The sequence below is a fragment of the Hyla sarda genome, chromosome 2 (assembly GCF_029499605.1).
Source record: "Hyla sarda isolate aHylSar1 chromosome 2, aHylSar1.hap1, whole genome shotgun sequence".
NCBI classification, from domain to species: Eukaryota; Metazoa; Chordata; class Amphibia; order Anura; family Hylidae; genus Hyla; species Hyla sarda.
Genome location: NC_079190.1, coordinates 120103078 through 120125943, shown reverse-complemented (window position 1 = coordinate 120125943; position 22866 = coordinate 120103078). Strand labels below are relative to the sequence as shown.

The 22866-nt window shown below is 41.4% G+C and overlaps 1 protein-coding gene across 2 annotated transcripts in view; it reads left to right on the top strand.

The window, feature by feature from the left end:
• SLC25A30 (solute carrier family 25 member 30) overlaps positions 1–17064 on the top strand; it is a 39136-nt gene extending 22072 nt beyond the window's left edge. For both annotated transcript variants that reach the window (XM_056555417.1, XM_056555416.1), the window contains exons 4-10: positions 244–338; positions 3887–3972; positions 9254–9349; positions 9601–9725; positions 10664–10796; positions 13191–13271; positions 16016–17064. In XM_056555417.1, coding sequence (XP_056411392.1) covers positions 244–338; positions 3887–3972; positions 9254–9349; positions 9601–9725; positions 10664–10796; positions 13191–13271; positions 16016–16057 — 658 coding nt within the window. In that variant the 3' untranslated portion in view covers positions 16058–17064. The remainder of the gene's footprint in view (positions 1–243; positions 339–3886; positions 3973–9253; positions 9350–9600; positions 9726–10663; positions 10797–13190; positions 13272–16015) is intronic.
• The last annotated feature ends 5802 nt before the right edge of the window (positions 17065–22866 follow it).

Genomic DNA, 22866 nt, shown 5'->3' with positions numbered 1-22866 from the left:
ACAGTTGGAGGCTTCCTGATTGAAAACATAGCTTTATAGTAGGGCTTCCAAACATTGCTGAGAGATCCTTGTAAAAGATTTTATATGAAAGATGGAATGTGGGCCATTGGAGGACACATTATTATTATTATTATTATTATTATTAAAATGCTTTTTTTTTTTGGACTGCTCTCTGAACATGACCTCCTTGTTCCACAATGTTAGTTGTGTGTTTTTTCTTTCTTTATTTATTAATCTCTGCAGGATTGCACCAGCAATGCTTCGCCAGGCATCATACGGTACTATAAAAATTGGAACGTATCAGAGCTTGAAGAGGTTATTTGTTGATCGTCCAGAAGGTGTGTATGTGAATAAAATCCCATTCATATAAAACTTTTGGGTTACATCACTGGTATATTTTGGAATACCTTCTGCAGAGTGCCCATAGACTTTAACAGAATAAACTTTTTTTTTTTTTTTATGTTTTTGTTTGCAGGACTCCAAAAGTGTAGACGAGTGACATTGTTTGGTTTAGTGGAGTGTATGGGTGCATCACAGGAGCAATGTTGTAATATTGTGGACTACATTTTTGAAAGTATACTGGAGAAGTTCGTAGGGCCAAAGAGTGGTGGTTATCCAGAATGAATCCCTTTGGATGAACTCATTTTTTTACCTCTATAATCTCTCTTTTTTTTTTTTTTACATGGGTCTCTTTAAATGGTAATAACTTTAGAACGCTTTTTCTGAGTGGAGCGATTCTGAGACTGTTTTTTCGTGACATATTGTACTTTTATATAAGTGGTGCACTTTTGTTGACACATGCAGCATTTTTTGTGAAAAACTCCAAAATATTGTGATAAACTGCAAAATTTCTGCTTTTTTTAATGGTGTACACTGTGTGGTAAAAGTGGTGTTATATATATTCTGTGGGTCAGCGCGATTATGGCGATACCCATTTTATATAGCTTACTATGTTCTTTTTCCTTTTCTGAGCAAAATTCTTTTTCTGCCATTCATTTTCCAACAGCCGTAACTTATTTTTTATTTTTTGTCCGACGCCATTGAGTGAGGGCTTATTTTTAGCGGGATGAGCTGTACCTTTTTAATTTTTTTGCGATACCTGCTACCTTTTTTTTTAATCTTTTTTTTTTTTTTTTTTTTTTTTTTTTTTATAATTCTCCTATTTGTACCAAAATTGGCAAATATTGCGTTTTAATTTGTTTCAAAATTTTTTTTATGGCGTTTACCGTACGGGATCACTTACATTATAGTTTTATAGTACACATCATTATGGACATGGTAATACCTATTATGTATTTGATTTATGTTTTTGATCTTTTTTTGGTGATAATTAGTGATGAGCGAAGTTACAGCAATTCAATTGGTCACAAATTTCTCGGCTTAGCAGTTTCTGACTTTAGCCTGCATAAATTAGTTCAGCTTTCAGGTGCTCCGGTGGGCTGGAAAAGATGGATACAGTCCTAGGAGACAGTCTCCAGCCCCCCCCCCCGGAGCACCTGAAAGCTGAACTAATTTATGCAGGCTAAAGTCAGCAAACTCGAGCCGAGAAGTTCGTGACAAATCGAATCACTGTAACTTCACTCATCTCTAGTGCTAATACAGGGCTTTTATTAGGAAAGGGGCATTTAAAAAAAAAAAATGTTTACACTTCATACTTTTATTGAAGAAATTATTTTATTTTTTACACTTCTTACAGGTTATACTATGCTGCAATACATTTGTACTGCAGCACAGTATGACCCGATCAGCTGCACACAGTACAGCCTGGATCTCACAGGCTTCCGTAGCAGGCAGACAGGAGGCCATGATCTGACCACCTGCTGCCATAGCAACCAACGGCGACCTGCGATCATACGATCGTATTGCAGAGTCGCCGTTGGTGAACGGGGGAAGTTCGCTCCCCCTGTCAATACCATAGATACATGATCACGGCATCTGTGGGCTTAATGCTGCCGAGACTGGCGCGATCGCGGCCTCGGCAGCTGCGGCAGGACTCCTGCTGTGATTGACAGCCGGGTACCGCCGCCGGTCTCCCATGCTGCCTGCAGCAGTGCAGGAGATCGCTAGGATGTATGCATACGTTCCAACGGGCAAACGTGTCGTATGCATCCTATAGCCCCAGAAAGTTAACTGGCTCCAGAAAGTGAAACAGATTTGTAAATTACTTCTATTAAAAACACAGTGCTCTCTGCTGACACCTCTGTCTGTGTCAGGAACTGTCAAGAGCAGGAGCAAATCCCCATAGCAAACCTTTCCTGCTCCAGACAGTTCCTGACATGGACAGAGGTGTCAGCAGAGGGATTTTTTATTTTAGTAGAAGTAATTTACAAATCTGTTTAACTTTCTGGCACTAGTTGTTTAATAAAAAATAACAATTATTCCAGCGGTGTACCCCTTCTAAGCCACTGCTATCAGTGTCCTCACAATTGACTCTGATTTCTTCTAATGAACCACAAATGGAAAAATGTATGGAAGACATGAGAGGGATATGAGCACTATTTTAGGGAGAGCCCTTAATGTATTATATCCACTTGAACAATTACGTGGCTACAGGATCAGAACTGGTGTCACTGCCAGATAGCAAGTCCTCTGTGTGCTTTGAGGTAGAAAAAAAAGCTGAATGGGAAGTAGAGCATTCCTAAAACCTTTCAGATGTCTCAGCACCCAGGCCCTGACTGATCAAAATTTTTGACATGTCTTTTTCCTATGTCAAAAGTTTTGTCCTTCTTAAAATGGGCACCGTCATTAAAAAATTAATTAAAAATAAAATTCATATACTGAAGACATATTTAAAGATTTGATCACTAGAATGAGCAGGTAAAAGTGCACACATAGGGGGAGATTTATCAAAACCTGTCCAGAAGAAAAGATGCTGAGTTGCCCATAGCAACCAATCAGATTGCTGCTTTCATTTCTTTTTAAAAGGCCTCTGAAAAATTAAAGCAGTGAGCTGATTGGTTGTTATGGGCATCTCAGCAACATGTCCCCTGGACGGGTTTTGAAAAATCTCCCCCATAGTGTGTTCTCTCCCAGCTTTGTGTCACGTGACCAGGACAGACTCCTAATCTAAGTCAGTGGGGCCCTGAGCTCTCTCTGCTTGTTCTCAAGATCGGTGGGGGTCTGAACGCGCCCTAACTGATAAAAACTTTTAATTTTTCCTTGATTAACGGGTACGCTTTAAAGGGAAACTGTCATCAGTGTCACCCGCATTAACCTGTTGGTACAGGCAGGTAGTGTGGGTTACACTGATTATAGCACGACTTATCTGTCCCCCATCCGTGGTCCTGTTTGTCTGTTATAATCTTAAATCCGGCGGTAGGCTTTGTGCACAGCAGGAGCACGCTGACATCACCGCTGCTTCTCCGCTGGGTCCCGATGCAAGCAAGCTTGGGAAAGCTGCAGCGGTGACATACACATGCTCCTGCTCGGTACCAAGCCTGCCACCATATTAAAGAAGCTAACAGACGAACAGGACCATGGATTGGGGACAGTCTGGTTATTATCAGTGTCACCCGCACTACACGCCTGTACCAACAGGTAAGTGTGGGTGACACTGATGCCAGATTCTTTTTTAATGAAGATAACACTTTAAAGTAGCCTTCCTGTTATTGCTAGCAGAAGTGTGGTAGGAGCCTGCGTAGATATTGTAGTGTGCATCTCTATAAATCACTGTTTTAATTGAGCGACCTTTTTACTCAGCATTGTAAAAATCATTCATGCATTGTGTATAATGAAATAAATGTAACATGCTATCAGTCAGTATTTCTCTATTTCCCAAAAATGTGCGAAAGAGCAGGCTAATGGATATACTAATGAGATATGAGTAAAGCTAACATTTTTATAGAAATATATACTGGATAACTAAGGTTACTATTGTCTTCTACAGATGAGACGTTGGTTCTCAATGTATTTTGTGGGGTGTTGTCTGGAGTATTTTCCTCTTGCATCGCCAACCCCACTGATGTCCTTAAGGTAAGCTTTCATCTCCTTCAGTTGGTTTATTTTACTAGTTTACAGCCAAGTGTATTCACTGTGTTTGTTCGTGCACTGTTAGGCTAGGTTCACACTGCAGAATCTCTGGGCAGAAAATTTCCACCCTTAGATTCCAAGTGCGGCCAGCGCTAACTGAATCAGTCGGTGCTAGGACCGTGCAGTCATTGCAGTCCCCAATAGACTGCAGTGTGTTCCGCACGGATATCCGCCTGAAGAATGAGCAACGCTACTCTTCAGGCAGATATTTTAAAGCGGATTTTCTGTTCAAAAATTCTGAAGTGTGAATTGGTAAACGGAAAACCCATTCACTACCTTGTGCATTTTAGCAAGGGGAATTTTTGCCTGCAATTTCAAAGCAGAGTTGCAGACAGAAATTCCGTAGTGTGAACCTAGCCTTAAGGTGTGCGTACAATTTTCAATAGCCAGGTATCTCTCCCATCTTACCATCCCACATTTGTTGTCTAGGAGAGGCTTAAAGGGGTATTCTGGCTTTAGACATTTCATCCCCTATCCAAAGGATAGGGGATAAGATGTCTGATCGCGGGGGGCCTGCCGCTGGGACCCCCCGCGATCTCCCTGCAGCACCCGCATTATGTGCGGAGCTGAGTCTCTAGGCTCGGAAACCAGAAGTTTTCGGGACTGGATAGGTGATGTAACGCCAGGCCCCCCTCGTGACTTCCCGTCACGCCCCCTCCCTTCATGTTTATGGGAGGGTGCGTAATGGCAGGCCCCCTGTGATCAGACATCTTATCACCTATGCTTTGGATAGGGGATAAAATGTCTAAAGCCGAAATACCCCTTTAAGCGGCACCAGACAGCTCTGGCACCAGCTTATCCCTCCCTGAACTAAAGGGTCAGGCAGCAAAAATTCAGCACATCTGACCCTTCTCTCAGGAAGCTGCCTTAAACAGTTAGTCAAACTTGCTGGCGGTGGTCGGTTTGGCCTGCTTTTAATATAAGGTGTATGGGTACCATTACGTGTAAGAGCTGTATTGGTGTCAGAATAGCATGGTTCAAGAACAGATATAGCAGAGCTGCATTTGTCACTGTTGTTGGTGTGCAGCAGGAGGCTTATCTGCAGTTCTGTTAAAAATCACAATTAGGCTATGTTCACACGGTGGAATATTTGCATAATATATGCCTGGAAAATGTGTGCGGACACTACGCAAAAAGTGGGCGCTTGTAGAACATGCCAGCGCAAGGACCACTCAGAAATACACAGTTTCCATAGACTGCAATGAATTTCTGGGCAGATTTCCCCAGAATAATGGACATATCAATTATTTTGTTTTAGGCAGGAATTGGGAATTCCGCAGCAGATGTTTCCGTCGTGTGCCCATTGCAGCAGAATCCCTTTTTGTGAGTTCATATGGCAAGTGAAGTAGGGGATCATGCAGTTATTTAGCAAGCAGCCTTTGGGCGACATAAGTTCCTGGTCATGGGTGGAGCATTAAGAAAATTGCTCCAGGCTTGGGAGTTGGAAGAAATTCATAGTGTGAGGGCAATCTGTGCTGACAGGCGAGACTGTCAATCTGAAATATTCTACTTAGTGTTTTAGGGAGAGGCCTTTGTCTACCATGCACGATATAAAGTCATTTTTTTTTTAGCATTAAAGTGGCATCTACTCGTGTATTAGCATGTATGTAACACTATGTATTCCTACCTGTTATAATTGTCAGCTATTGTGTCCAGCAAAATTCAGAACCTTTGACCAGAGGCATAGCTATAGAGGTAGCAGAGCTAGCAGTCGCACCGGGGGCCTAAGGGGGCCCCAAAGCACATCTACCCCATAAGACACCAGTATAATAATTGGCATATGGGGCCCTGTTGCAGATTTTGCACCTGGGCCCTGAGGCTAAAAGTTCTGCCTCTGCCCTGACCATAATTCAGAAAGCCGTGTTTACTCCAAGTTCAGCATGTGACAAATGTGTGGAACAGGACTATCACGCAGTCAGAGAAAGCACAAGGTGGCGAGACTCCAAGTATCCCTTGCAGAGGTTGTGTATATTACGTAGTAGTCATAGGGCAAAGAGTTCAGGAAGTCCCTGTTAGGAACAGTATGCACAGTCCATACAAAACATATGTTGCTTCATTTCAAGTGGTTATAGCCTTAGAATAACTCTGAGGAGGCACGGTGGCAGACTGAAATGTGAGAGCGTGGTTTGCTGTACGCTGAAAATAACCTTGGTGGCATACGGATATACTGATTCTGCACCGTGTCCTCAGTTCAGGCACTGGAAGTTGTAAAATTAAAAAAAATAAAATAAATTTATAGACTTTCTAAACTGGTGGTCCGGTGTCTTTGCAGGAAAATATTGAGTATAATAGGTGGCTAAAGTTACCTGATATATATGGTACAAACTTATCTTCATTGATTTTCTTCCAGGGATTGCATTTTTATGCAAAGATAAGTTGTTAGTAAAAGAAGCATGATCCTTTTCTTTACTGTCTAAACTAGTGTTTCCCAACCAGGGCTCTTCCAGCTGTTGCAAAACTGCAACTCCCAGCATGCCCAGGCAGCCAAAGGTTGTCCGGGAACGCTGGGAGTTGTAGTTTTGCAACAGCTGGAGGAACCCTGGTTGGGAAACACTGGTCTAGTAAACCATTGTCTAGATGATGCATTACTAATAATACAAAATAAATTAGAAAGCATTTCACCCATCTTTTAAATGGTCTGAGAGACCTGGGGCATGTTAAACGTTTTGATTGGTACCATAGACTTCCATTATGAGACAGTCTCGGTCATGTGACACAGAGCTGGGAGAGAACACACTTAGCATGGACTTCTTCCATCACATTCTAGCGATTGGTTTGGGTCTAACCGATAGATCTAAACTTTTGACATTGTTTTTTCTTTTTTTTTTCTTCTAAACTTAGTGTCTCTTTAACCCCTTAAGGACCAAGTGTTTTTCTGTTTTTGTACTTTTGTTTTTTTGCTCCTTACCTTTTAAAAATCATAACCCTTACAATTTTGCACCTAAAAATCCATATTATGGCTTATTTTTTGCGCCACCAATTCTACTTTGTAATGATATCAGTCATTTTACCCAAAAATCTATGGTGAAACAGAAAAAAAAATCATTGTGCGACATAATTGAAGAAACACCATTTTGTAAATTTTGGGGGGCCTCTGTTTCTACACCCTACATTTTTCGGTAAAAATGACACTTTATCTTTGTTTCTTTGTTTTGATCAAACATTTTGATCGCATTTTATTCCTTTTTTTTATGGTATGAAAAGTGACCAAAAATACGCTATTTTGGACTTTGGAATTTTTTGGCGCGTACGCCATTGACCATGCGGTTTAATTTACGATATATTTTTATAGTTCGGACATTTAGCCACATGGCGATATCATATAGGTTTATTTTTTATTATGTTTATATATTTTTTTTTATATGGAATTTGGGAAAAGGGGGGTGATTTAAACCAGGGATTGACCGATATCGTTTTTTTTTTTTTTTTAGGGCCGATACCGATAATCGGTGTAGCTTAGGGCCGATAGCCGATAACTTATACCGATATTCCGGTATAAGTTATCGGCTATTTATCCCCCCCGCGACACCGCTGCAAATCATTGATTTAAAGCGGGCGCTTTAAATCAATGCACTGCAGTGGCTTTTGCGGTGTCAGAGACCGCCGCTGCCACCCACTTCTCTCCCCCTGCCTGTCCGGGGGTCCTGAGATTTATCACCGCGACCGCCCCGGCCCCATTGCCTTCCCCATCCCCGGTTTTATAATTACCTGTTCCCGGGGTCCACTCTACATATGGCTCCGGTGGTGTCCTCCTGAACTGTCACTGTGCGCACTGACGGTGACGTTACGTCACGCACGTCACTGCGCACAGCGTAACGCAGCAGGAGCAAGAAGAAGCGTGGGCCCCGGGAACAGGTAATTATAAAACCAGAGATGGGGGAGGCAATGGGGCCGGGGCGGTGAGGTGGGGGGGGGGGGGGGGTTGTGGCGGTGCAGGGCATTATCTGCTTATCGGCGAGGTAATTGCCAATACCGATAATGCCCAAAATCGTGATTATCGGCCATACCGATAATCGGTCGATCCCTAATTTAAACTTTTAATAAGGAAGGGGTTAATGTGTGTGTGTGTGTGTGTGTGTTTGTTTAAACTTTTTCTTTTTAAACTTTTTCTTTTTACACTTTTAGTCCTCTTAGGGGACTTTTGGGAGGAATCATTTGATTCCTCAAACAGATCAATGGGATTATATACAATCCCATTCATCTGTGTGCTCTGCGCTCGAATGATAAAGGCACCTTTAGACGCCGCTGTCAACTTTGACAGCGGCGATATAAAGGGTTAATAGCCTCATGTCTGCTATTAACGCCGGCCCCCAGCTACAGGAATCAGCTGGGGGCCGGCCGGTATGATGCGGGCTTGAGTCAGAAGCCCGCATCATACCCGGTTAAGGGCCTTTTGGACGTGTATACACGTCCATGGTCCTCAAGAGGTTAAAAGGGTACTCTGGGGGAAATAAACCCATAGCCCATACTTTCCCTCTTACAACCTATATATAAAATGTATGTATATATCAGTTACATGCATGAAGTAAAGTAATTACATCATCCAGCCATCTAGACATCCACTCTCTCTGGACAAATCACTGTCTGAAATCGGCCCCCACCCTCCTGAGAGACACAGACCATGTAGTTTCCATCCTCCTGAGACCATTTCTACTCTGCACTGATAAGTCATGCTCTCTTTAGTGCTGAGAACTTGAAGGTGTGTGCAACATCAGCCAGTCAGACACTGAATCTCTCTCTGCTGCTCAGAGCGAGAGGGTGAGGACTGCTCTGAGTGAGCTTTGTGGCAGAGCTGCAATGATTGCTGGGAGTTGTAGGCAGGGGTAGAGAAGGATGGCAAAGAATATCAAGCAGCCAGATAAGACAACAAAGGCCACAGGCGCCATGCAAATACTCCTTCAAAAAGGGCTGCTGGGAGACTTCAGCTCTGAATAGTGTATGCAGTTCCAATCCTTGTCATCTTTGTCATTCATAGCCTTTCTGTGCAGCGCTTACAGCAGAACCAACACGGTCTTGTGGCTTTCATTATAAAAAAGGAAGCCATGATGCAGAAACTGAACTTTTATTTTAATTTTATTTTTAATATATTTAGTGAATTTGAAAACTGCTTTATGTGGTATAAACATGTGTAGTGCCTCATGCTTCTAGATGTGAATGGTGTTCTTAGATACCACTATTAGATGTTACAACAGACCCTCACGTTCTCTTCCTTTCTCTGTTCCAGATAAGGATGCAGGCACAGGGCAGTGTTATGCAAGGGGGAATGATTGGGAACTTCATCAATATTTACCAGCAGGAAGGCACCCGAGGCCTGTGGAAGGTAAATTGTACTTCAAAATTATGGGAGAGATTTATCCAAACCTGTCCAGAGGAATAGTTGCTGAGTTGCCAACAGCAACCAATCAGATTCCTTCATTTTTCAGAGGCCTTTTCAAAAAGGATAGAAGCAATCTGATTGGTTGCTATGGGCAACTTTTCCTTTGGACAGGTTTTGATAAATCTCCCCCCTGTTTCTTGTAAATCTGAAATAATTCTAATGTTTATAATATTTAAATATTTGTTTCTTTCCAGGGGGTATCACTGACTGCCCAGAGAGCTGCTATTGTAGTGGGAGTGGAGCTGCCGGTCTATGACATTACCAAGAAACACTTGATCCTATCTGGATTGATGGGTGACACAATCTATACACATTTTCTGTAAGTTGGACTGTTACGTACTGCAGTAGAATCGTTGCTTTTATTGTGTATGCTTGAAGTGTACATCCAGGTATAGTAACCTCAGAATCTACTAGCTGTGAGCGTCTACGGAGGCGCATAAACTCCGACAGGGAAGCTAAAAGGAAGGGATTGCTTTATAGTTTATTGCCCACCTGCACTTCTCCTGAATTTAAAGGGGTACTCCGCTGCTCAGCGTCTGGAACAAATTGTTCCTATCGCTAGAGCCGGCGGCGGGAGCATTGTGACTTCATAGCCATGCCCCCTCAATGAAAGTCTATGGGAGGGGGCGTGACGGCTGTCACGCCCCCTCCCATAGACTTGCATTGAGGGGGCGGGGCTATGACGCCACGAGCTGCCGGCTTCAGCATTCAGAATAGTTTCTTCCTAACGCTGAGCAGCGGAGTACTCCTTTTAAGCTTATAAGAGGTGAAGGAAAACCTTAGTTCTAGCTATTGGTGAAGGTTTCTGGGTTCAGAATTGTTTTCAATGAGATCCTTCTTTCAGAAGTTTTCTTTTACTGGAGGCATACTATAACCGAGAAAGCGCAGAAAAGAACAATCATTGTAGAAGAAAAGAGAGTTCTCTAATCAGATCATATATAATTTTTTTTATTAATTATAAGAATTTATTGGGAAGATATTAACCAGGTTTGTATGTTGTATGATAACCTGTGATTGCTGCCAGAAGCTACCAATTGCCCACTTCAACAGTAGTGGGTATAATTCAGGAGACCCATACCATTGGTTTGCTCGTGCACATTTGGACTAATATAAGAAGTTTATTATCACAATTCTGCCTGTTTACACAATGCCAGCATATGAAGCACAGAAGGAATCTTGCATTTGATCTAAGGTTTTAGTTTTTTTGACATTTAATCTTGTATTTCGAAATACGACTGTGACTTTGCTTTAAACCAGGTCAAGTTTTACTTGCGGATTGGCGGGAGCACTGGCATCAAATCCAGTTGATGTGGTCAGAACACGGATGATGAACCAAAGGACAATGAGTGAGATGTCGGGCTACAAGGGCACCCTGGACTGTTTACTGCAGGTACATGCATCTTTTATATTTTTTAGAAAAAAAATTCCTTTAAGAAAATAAGATAAAATAAATAGTTCCTTGTGGGGTGTAGTTTCCCAATTAGTGTGCCATGTGTCCCTTTTTTATTTTTTTTTCCCCCTGCTGTTCTGGCACCATGGGGGCTTCCTAAATGAGACATGCCCCCCAAAAACCATTTCCTCAAAATCCGCTTTCCAAAACCCAAATGTCGCTCCTTGCCTTCTGAGCCCACTAATGCACCCACAGAGCACTTTACATCCACATATAAGATATTTACTTACTCGAGAGAACTGTGGTTACAAATTTTGGGGGACATTTTCACCTATTACCCCTTGTGAAAATTAAAAATTTGGGGTAACATCAGCATTTTAGTGAACAAAATCAAATTTTTCATTTTCATGTCCCACTTTTAACGTAAGTGCGTCACTCAGCTGTGGGGTGTTAAAGCTCGCTATACCCCTTGTTACATTCCTTGAGGGTGTAGTTTCCCAAATAGTGTGCCATGTGTTGTGTTTTTTATTTTTATTTTATTTTTTTTGCTGTTCTGGCACCATGGGGGCTTCCTAAGTGCGACATGGCCCCCCCCCCCCCCCCCCCCGAAAAAAAACATTTCAGCAGAATTCGCTCTCCATAATTCCATTGTCCAGCCTTCCCCTCTAGTGCACTCTCAAAGCGCTTCACATCCACATATGAGGTATTTCCTTACTCAAGAGAAATTGGGTTACAAATTTTGGGGGGCTTTTTCTCCTTTTACCCCTTGTAAAAATAAATATGGGTCTACAAGAACATGTTAGTGTAAAAAAATTAAGATTTTGAATTTTCGCCTCCACTTTGCTGCTATTCCTGTGAAACACCTAAAGGGTTAACAAACTTTCTGAATGTCATTTTGAATACGTTGAGGGGTGCAGTTTTCCCAGAAAAATTCTGATTTTGAAATTTACGAGAAAAAATGGAAAATTGCTGCTTTACTTTGAAGCCCTCTAATGTCTTCAAAAAGTAAAAACATGTTAACGTTATGATGCCAACATAAGGTAGACATGATATATATGTGAATCTATGTATAATTTATTTGGTATGTCCACTTTCCTTACAAGTAGAGAGCTTCAAAGTTAGAAAAATGCAAAATGATGCAAGTATAGCCGAAAATTAACCACTAATATAAAGTAGAATACCGTATTTTTTGCCGTATAAGACGCACTTTTTCTTCCCCAAAACTGGGGGGAAAAAGTCGGTGCGTCTTATACGGCGAACACACACTTATTGCGGCGGTCCCTGCGGCCATCAACGGCCGGGACCCGCGGCTAATACAGGACATCACCGATCGCGGTGATGCCCTGTAATAACCCTTCAGACGTGGCGATCAAAGCTGACCGCCGCGACTGAAGGGAAAGTGACACTGACCCGGCTGTTCAGTCGGGCTGTTCGGCACCGCCGCGATTTCACCGCACGGTCCCGAACAGCCCGACTGAATAGCCGGGTTAGTGCTTACAGGACACCGGGAGGAACCTTACCTGCCTCCTCGGTGTCTTCTCCGTTCAGGGATCCCCTGTATGGCCGGCGCTCTCCTTCCTCCTCCTCGTCGCGTACGTGCGTTGGCGTGCGTAACGACGTGATGGCGGCGACGGAGAGTGAGGATACCCGGCAGGCAGCAGAGACGTTCCGGAGCGACGGGGACACGTGAGTATTACCTCCTATGCAGTGGTCTTCAACCTCCAGATGTTGCAAAACTACAACTCCCAGCATGGCTGTCCGGGCATGCTGGGAGTTGTAGTTTTGCAACATCTGGAGGTCCGCAGGTTGAAGACAACTATTGGGTTCAAAATCTTTATTTTTTTTTAGATTTTGCGCCTATAAATTGGGTGCGTCTTATACTCCGGTGCGTCCTATAGGGCGAAAAATATGGTATGTCACGAAAAAACGATCTCTGAATCAAATTCATAAGTAAAATCATCTTAATTATTAATGCTTATAGTGACAATGATCCGATTAGCAAAAAAATGCTCTGGTCCTTAATGTCATAATGGGCTTCATCCCCAAGGGGTTAAGATGTTTAAATAAAAAGTAATTTACAAATCTGTATAATTTTCTGAAACCAGTTGATATGAAACTTTTTTTTTTTCTCTCTCCAGTGTTCTCCTCCTTTAATGGGGGAGCACAATAAGTAAAAAATATATAAACCTATATTAAAAAAAATAAAAATAAAAAAAAACTGATCATGAACTAAAAATGGTGTAAACATTATTTCAATAACCAAATGAGAAGACCGTGTATATCAATCAAATCCACATGTACTAAAAAATTAAAATCTGAAAATGTGTCTGGTCCGGAAGGGGGTAACAAGTCCGATCCATCCTTTCTAATTTTGCAAAATTTTTTTCCCCCCAGACCTGGAAAAACGAAGGCTTTTTTGCACTGTACAAAGGATTTTGGCCAAACTGGTTAAGACTGGGACCTTGGAATATAATTGTATCCTTTTCTTTACTTATGGTGGTAACTTCTGTGTTTGTCAATGTATATTGTTTTGGATGATATGTATAGATAAAACTATTAGTGACAAATTATTGAACCTTTTTTAAAGCGTACCCGTCATATTTAAAAAAAAATGTTTTTTGTTGGATCTATCACTCAGTACCTAATCCTGACCATGTACATCTAATTATGTGTCTACCACCTTTATACCTTTATTTTTATTTTACTTTTTAATTTAGCTCACTAGTCTGAATTCCTCTCAAAGGGAGGGGGCGTGGCCTCCCTGTGCAGGTCTCCGCCCCCTCCCTCAGTATACCGTCTGGTCACATCTCCCCTAGCATTAGCAAAACTACAACTCCCAGCTTGTCCTCACTGACAGTACTGGGACACAAGCTGACAGTGGGAGGATTTTTCCTCCAGCTCTGAGCCCTGCGCTCACAGCTGTCAATCAAGGGAGTGTGTCCATGACATAGGTGATGACGCATGGACACTGCAGGACTAGTATGTGTCCAAGCAGGCAGGGGGGGCAGTTGTTTGACTGGCTTTTTCAGTTTGAAATACTGAAAATTTTCTAATGAAAGCAATTGCAAAACCTATTGGTTATACATGCTTTACAACATATCAAAGGTTTTTGTATCTGACAGTGCCCATTTAACTAATAGCCGTTTCACATGACACTAATATGGTTCTGAATTCTGGCTACAGCACTTCCATCCCCTAGTTAAACAGAACATATTGCATAAAATGTAATGTGGACAGTCATTTTATCCATAGTCCATGTGGAAACAGATCCCATCAAGGTTAACCCCTTAAGGACTCAGGGTTTTTCCGTTTTTGCACTTTAGTTTTTTCCTCATTACCTTTAAAAAATCATATACCCTTTCAATTTTCCACCTAAAAATCCATATTATGGCTTATTTTTTGCGTCGCCAATTCTACTTTGCAGTGACATTAGTCATTTTACCCAAAAATGCACGCCGAAACGGAAAAAAAAATCATTGTGCGACAAAATCGAAAAAAAAACCGTCATTTTGTAACTTTTGGGGGCTTCCGTTTCTACGCAGTGCATATTTCGGTAAAAATTACACCTTATCATTATTCTGTAGGTCCATACGGTTAAAATGATACCCTACTTATATAGGTTTGATTTTGTCGCACTTCTGGAAAAAATCATAACTACATGCAGGAAAATTTATACGTTTAAAAATGTCATCTTCTGACCCCTATAACTTTTTTATTTTTCCGCGTACGGGGCGGTATGAGGACTCATTTTTTGCGCCGTGCTCTGAAGTTTTTATTGGTATGATTTTTGTTTGGATCTGACTTTTTGATCACTTTTTATTCATTTTTTAATGTTATAAAAAGTTACCAAAATACGCTTTTTTGGACTTTGGAATTTTTTTGCGCGTACGCCATTGACCGTACGGCTTAATTAATGATATATTTTTATAGCTCGGACATTTACGCACGCGGCGATACCACATATGTTTATTTTTATTTTTTTTTACACTGTTTTATTTTTCTTATGGGAAAAGGGGGGTGATTCAAACTTTTATTAGGGAAGGGGTTAAATGACCTTTATTAACACTTTTTTTTTACTTTTTTTTTGCAGTGTTATAGGTCCCATAGGGACCTATAACACTGCATACACTGATCTCTCATCCTGATCACAGGCGTGTATTAACACGCCTGTGATCAGCATTATCGGCGCTTGACTGCTCCTGCCTGGATCTCAGGCACGGAGCAGTCATTCGTCGATCGGACACCGAGGAGGCAGGTAAGAGCCCTCCCGGTGTCCGATCAGCTGTTCGGGACGCCGCGATTTCACCGAGGCGGTCCCGAACAGCCCGACTGAGCAGCCGGGATACTTTCAGTTTCACTTTAGAAGCGGCGGTCAGCTTTGACCGCCGCTTCTAAAGGGTTAATACCGCACATCGCCGCGATCGGCGATGTGTGGTATTGGCCGCGGGTCCCGGCCGTTGATTAGCGCCGGGACCCACGCGATATGATGCAGGATCGCGGCGCGATCCCGCTTCATATCGCGGGAGCCGGCGCAGGACGTAAATATACGTCCTGCGTCGTTAAAGGGGTATTCCAGGCAAAAACTTTTTTTTAATATATCAACTGGCTCCGGAAAGTTAAATAGATTTGTAAATTACTTCTATTAAAACATCTTAATCCTTCCAATAATTATTAGCTTCTGAAGTTTTCTGTCTAACTGCTCATTGATGATGTCACGTCCCGGGAGCTGTGCATGATGGGAAAATATCCCCATAGGAACTGCACAGCTCCCGGGACATGAATCATCAGAGAGCAGTTAGACAGAAAATAACAACTCAACTTCAGAAGCTAAAAACTATTGGAAGGATTAAGATTTTTTTAATCAAAGTAATTTACAAATCTGTTAAACTTTCCAGAGCCAGTTGATATATAAAAAAAAGTTTTGGCCTGGAATACCCCTTTAAGCAATGAAAATAAAACAATGGCTGCTATGTGGGTTCCAATCCAATGTTGAGAACAAAACCTACATCTATGTTTATAGGCAGTTCATGTGGTCACCAAACTTTTATGCTTTGCTTGAATCCAACTAAATTGCAGCTTCATCCCCAAAATTGAAGTAAAGTGCCACCATGGAGCCACTTACCAAAAAATTAGAAAATTCCTCATATAACTAAATCCATTGTCATAGCTAGTACTGTCAACTATTGCTTTACCAGTTATGTGTCCTTAATCTTCTACAGTTCTTTATAACCTATGAACAGCTGAAGAAACTAAACCTCTGATGTGTGATCCATGCAGCCAAGTCTATCAATGCCAGGAACCTTCTTGAATTTCAGAATGATGCGCTCAAAACTCTATTCATGATATCACGGAGGGAAGCGGTGAATGTATGAAGACATGACACTTTTTTGGAGAGGGGGTAGCCAAACATCCAAACTTCTTCAGAAATATAGTGCATGGATTGCGACTGGAACATGTACTTTAAATTAGGATTCCTGGGGCTCAAGACGTCTAAAATGATTTATTTTAAGTATTCTCCTTGTTCATCTAAAAGGCCTCCCAAAATGTATATTTTTATACCTGTTAAGCGGTACATTGCTTCTACATTTCAGGTTATTTTCCCAGATTCCTGTAGAGAGAGGTAAAAGCTTCATCCAGCATCAAAAAGTTTCAAATTACTATCGATATACAGGACCATTGAAAACAGCCAACTTTTTCAATTTGACAGTATAGTTGGGATGAGCTCTGTTTGTGTATAGGGAATAGTATTAAAGGGGTACTGCAGCGAAAAGTAACAGGATAGGAGATGAGTGTCAGATCGCTGGGGGTCCAACCGCTCTCCTGAACAAGCCCCAGCTCTCTGCTGGGGTCGGCACGCACTCCATTTATTTCTATGGGAGCACTGGAGATGTCAGACTAAAGCACTCTGGTCTCTTCGGTTCTCCCTTAGAGCAGTGTTTCCCAACAGGGTGCCTCAAGCGGTTGCAAAACTACAACTCCCAGCATGCCCGGACAGCCGAAGGCTGTCCGGGCATGCTGGGAGTTGTAGTTTTGAAGCAGCTGGAGGTACCCTGGTTGGGAAACACTGCCTTAGAGAATGAATGGGGAGCATGCTGACCCCAGCACACACTCCTTTCAAAGAGCCAGGGCCCATTCAGGAGATCCCGGGGTCCCAGCAGTCAAACCCCTGCGATCTGACACCTATCCCTTTCATTACTTTTCGTTGTAGTACCCCCTTAAAGGGGTACTCCAGTGAAAAACAATTTTTTTTTAAATCAACTGGTGCCAGAAAGTTAAACAGATTAGTAAATTACTTCTATAAAAAAAATCTTAATCCTTCCAGTACTTTTTAGGGGCTATATACTACAGAGGAAATGCTTATCTTTTTAGATTTCTCTGACATCATGACCACAGTGCTGTCTGCTGACCTCTGCTGTCTATTTTAGGAACTGCCCAGAGCAGCATATGTTTGCTATGGGGATTTTCTCCTGCTCTGGACAGTTCCTAAAATGGTCAGCAGAGAGCACTGTGGTAATGACATCAGAGAAATCTAAAAAGATAAGCATTTCCTCTGTAGTTTACAGCCCCTAAAAAGTACAGGAAGGATTAAGATCTTTTAATAGAAGTCATTTACAAATCTGTTTAACTTTCTGGCACCAGTTGATTAAAAATAAGAAAGTTTTTCACTGGAGTACCCCTTTAAGTGTGGTTCTCGGAATCCCTCCAATTAGGAGGCATGGGCTGTTTCACACCAGCCTGTGTTTACTATACTATGGGCAGTATACTAGCTGATGTGTGGCACTTATCGGACAGTATGCCCAAGCAACTGAGCAGAATTGGGTTTTGACGATACCGATAGAAGTAACTGCTGGGAGTACAGTTTCCTTACATACAAACTCTGGTTTAGGACCGAGCTATAACATGCCAATTTTTGGCAAAATATCTACAGATCATGTCATATATACAGGTTAAATTATTTACTTTTAATTTGTGGATAATCCCCTAGTTCAACACAGTAAAAATTAATAATACACACACACCATGTAGAAATACATATCTGCAGTTAGCCCACTCTGCCTTTTAAAGGGGTACTCTGGTGGAAAACATTTTTTTTTTTTTTTTTTTTTTTTTTTTAACTAGTGCCAAAAAGTTACAGATTTGTAAAACTTCTGTTAAAAAAGTCTTAATCCTTCTTGTTAGCTGCTGAATACTACAGAGGAAATTTATTTTTCTTTTCTGCCTGTCCACAGTGCTCTCTGCTGACACCTCTGTCCATTTTAGGAACTGTCCAGAGCAGCATATGTGTTTGCTATGGGGATTTTCTCCTGCTCTGGACAGTTCCTGACACGGACAGAGGTGTGGGCAGACAGAAAAGATATCCAAAAAGAAAATAATGTCCTCTGTAGTATTCAGCAGCTAATAAGTAATGGAAGTATTAAGATTTTTCAATAGAAGTAATTTACAAATACTTTCTGGCACCATTTGATTAAAAAAAAAAAAAAAAAAAAATTTCCACCGGAGTATAACTTTAAGGATCTTTGGGGACACCAAAATGTAATTTTGTCACGTTATTACAATGGGCCATACACATAAGATAGCTGTTTGCTGAAAAATTTTTCAGCAATCTTTCATGATCTATCATATGTCTGCATGCTTGGTAAAATAGAAAGATGAGGGGGAGGGGAACCACTGCCAGACTCTGATGTCGGCTCATCTCGATCCTTCGGCTCTGACGTTACTGCTATTGGGAGAGGGTCAGGAGGCCCCATACACATTAGTTGTTCTATTGTTTATGGGGAAAAAAAAAAAAAAAAAAAACCTGTCCTTGATGGCCACAATGACCAAACATAGGGCAGTTTATTTTTCCTATTAGATTTTAGTGGAAAGCCATATGTGTAAGACACTTTATTTTTTTTTCAGTTGCACTTGAAAAGACCCATTGATTGTAGTTAATCTAAAGCAATGGTTTCCAAACTGTGGCCCTTCAGATGGTTCACACCCCCCAGCATGCCCGGACAGCACACGACTGCTAGGAGTTGTAGTTTTTCACCATCTGGAGGGCCACAGTTAGGAGACCACTGATCTAAAAGCATAGGAAGAGATTTAGTCAAACAAGACATTTATTGAATGTTTTATTTTTATTTTTTTTTATCCTAATTCTATGTGTTCTGTCATGAAACCTGGGCCTCTACAGTGTGAGCTTTTTTGGAGCACTACATTCCACCCATGGGCGCAGTTATTTATTGGACGGCGACATTTCAAGTGATAGAACTCAGATGTATATTTTTATATTTTCGTGCACGTGACACTTTGCACTATCCTGCCAATACAGTACAAGTAACTGTTGTTGTGTTACTGTAACTTTTGTAGATGAGATTTGTAAATTTGCTTCTTGTGCTGTGGTTACAAAATGCTTTTTAGGCTGCTAGAGAGTGACTCGCTTCACCGTGTAACTAGTTCTTGCTATGTGTTCGGTTCAAATAGCACGTTTTGCTGTGTGTGTAAATATGTACAGGTAGATATGTATTAGAGAGTTTGTTTTAGTTTGCAAATACGTTGTATTGTTTTATTATTTTATTGTATTTTGGGTGTTACAATTGTTGCATCAAAGACTTGAACAGGAAAGAAATGTCATTGTCATAATTCCTGCTGTAGACTGAGCACTCTGGTTTAAGAAATATGCAAGTATATCCCAATAGGAGAACTACATGACCAGGTTTATGTTTGTTACTTTACTAGGTCAAAACTAAAATATTTATATATAATTTTTTTATTTTTATCTAAGAATGTATTCATTTCTGCTGTCAGTCTACCAGTCTTTTGTTTCCCCTCATTCTTAATATTTATTTGTGTAAGGGAATCCATCATGTCTTTCACAAGTCTGAAGGTGCTGTCACATGGACTTTACCTGTTCTGTAATTAATATTATGTAATATATTAATATACATTTGTGTATATTGGTTGACTGCTTCTTTTTTTGTTATAAACAATTTAATATACACAAGTGTATTAATATTTTTTATTTAATTGTTCTAAACAAAAACAGTACTCTTTTAAATTATACAAATTAGCACTTGACTTCTGCAGCCAATCACTGGCCGCAGCAGTAATGTGATTGGTTGGCATCACCATTCAGTACTTTTTTCATTATGAACAATCTTTGGCCTCCAGTGCTCACGTGCTATATTTTGCTGGCATTACTGAACGGTGATGCAACCAGTCGGGTCACTGCGGACGCCAGTGATTGGCTACAGAAGTCATGTGCTAATACGGAACATAATCACTTGCAACCTGTAAACAAAGACCAGTGGCCAACCTGATGAAGTATCTGTGCTGAATCGGCAGTGGATTTAAAAGCGGTAGTAAAAAGTAAATACTCGTGTATTTCTTTAAAGAAATACTTATTTACTTAGATGCATATATTGCAGCATTTAATGGACCCAGCACGCGTTCCGGCTGTGAAGCCTTTCTCAACTGCATGTGCTGGTCTTACAATGATACAATTTAAAGGTGTCAGAGGCTCCCAATTATGATGTCATTGGTTGCCCTGGCAGCGTAACAATAAAACAGATCAAACAAAATATGCACACTTGAATTGCTTGGATCGGAGATTTTAATACTTGAACATATACAATACAATAGTATATGTTCAAGTATTAAAATCTATTGTGATTTCTATCCACAGAGACTTACCTGAATGGATGGGATCTGTGAGCAGTGATCCACTACGTTCATTAAAGTGATCCAAGCAATTCAAGTGTGCATATTTTGTTTGATCTGTTTTATTGTTTTGTTGTTGTGCTGCCAGGGAAACCAATGACGTCATAATTGGGAGCCTCTGACACCTTTAAATTGTATCATTGTAAGACCAGCACATGCAGTTGAGAAATTATTCACAGCCGAAACATGTGCTGCGTCCAATAAATGCTGTAATATATGCAAAAACATTTCTTCAAAGAAATACACAAGTGCTGGGATTTTCTTTTAACCACCATATTAATCAGTCCACAGGCACCGGACTTGCCTGCAGTGCCGACCAACTCTCTTGCCTTTGGATTTAAAATAAGAGTACTGTTTTTATTTACATATGTAAAAAAAAAAAAAATAATAATAATAATAATAAGAGACCCTTAAAATAAATAAGTTAAATTAAAAGAAAACAAAACACTAGCAATTGCATTTGGTCTGGGTAGATGCTGGGGTGGAGAATGGATGGCTAATGTTTGGAACACATTTGGCCTTACAAAAGCTCTCTAAAAATTTTTTTTACTACAGCAAAGTAGCTGGTAGTTGGGTCCCGTGTTATGCTTTGCTAGAAGTCTTTCCGGCAGGCAGGAAAAAGTCTTTGTAATGGCCTTTAGCTGATTCTCTGCATGTGAAAACTCATAGTTGCTGTGGGGGGTATCCATGTATGTTGAGATCTGAACTAATGTGAAAGAGAAAAATATAGCTAATTTCTTTCAACTAGAGAAAACACGCTCTGTGCGTAATGATGGGCAATATACGGGCCGGAGCATCATTACATCACGGCTCCACCTCCTTGTGACATCACGGCCCGCCCCCTCAATACAAGTCTATGGGAGGGGGTGTGGCGGCCGTCATGCCCACCCCATAGACTTGCATTAAGGGGGTGGACCGTGATGTCACAAGGGGCGGAGCCGTGATGTAACGATGCTCCGGCCCCTATATTGCCCGTCATTACGCACAGAGCGAGTTTTCTCTGTGCAGTAATGAAAGCTGGCTGCTGCAGCAGAGATCCTGAGGGTCTCCAGCGGCGGGACTCCCGCGATCTGACATCTTACCCCTTATCCTTTTGATGGGGGATAAGATGTCTTGGGGTGGAGAACCCCTTTAAGGCAGCGTTATTTTTAAATGTGTATAAATGTACACTATAGACTTATGGATTCCCTTTAACTTAAAGGGGTTATCCTGTGAAAAATGCTTTTCAAGTAATGTCCCCAGCCTGCCTAATAATAAAGTTTGATAAAAACTTTCTCTTCTTCCTCCGCTCCACCGTAGTCTCCAGTATAAGGACACCCTGTCTATGACCTCCCTCTTTCTAAGGGAGTGGAAGATGATGAGTTAGTTTTTATTATATTATTTGGCAGGCTGGGACATTACTAAAAAAAACTAAAAAAGGGCAGGGTCACACGTGCCATATTTTGCCACATATATTCTGCAGCTAATTTTGCTACCAACTGACTTCAAATACAAAGTAGCAAAATACGGCATGTGCGACCCTACCCTAAAACACTTGTACAATATGGGAAACATGACTGATTCATTTTTAAAATTTGCCACAGGTTGTGTTTGGTGCAGCTCAGCCACATCAACTCTACAATCCCAGACACAACCTGTGGACATGTATAACTATTTCAGATAAAAAGCTGACATGGTATTGTAATCTTCTACACCTCAGTTAAAGGGGTACTCCGCCCCTAGACTTCTTATCCCCTATTCAAAGGATAGACGATAAGATGTCTGATCGCGGGGGTTGTTGTCTGGGGCGATGGAAAGATGTCTCATCGCGGGACCCCCGCTATCTCTGCTACGGCGCCCCAGACATCTCGTGCACGGAGCTAACCTTGCTCTGAGCCGGATGATTGGCAATGCGTCCATCACGCCCCCTCCCGTAGACTTGCATTGAGGGGGTTGCGGCCGTGACTTCACCAGCGTGTCATGGCCGTGATGTCACAAGCCTCCAGCGCTAAAAACGAACACTGTGTGCAGAAGGGAGATCGCTGGGGTCCCCAGCGGTGGGACCCCCGCAATCAGACAATTTATCCCCCATCTTTTGGATAGGGGATAAGATGTCTAGGGGCAGAGTACCCCTTTTAAATCCACTTAGGTGCACTTAAAACATTGGGTTAAACAATTTGTTAAAACCTAGAATTGTATAAGGCTTGTAGCAGTTGGCCTTTTGATTTTTTTTTTTTTTTTTTTAACTGATCCATTTGTAGTTGGTTTCTAAAGAGATAAGTGGGTTAACTTGTCTCTTTAGAAACCAACCACAAAAGGATCAGTTTAAAAAAAAAAAAAAAAAGGCCGGCCAACCAGATGTGATGTGAACAGGCCCTTAGAGAAGAGTAAA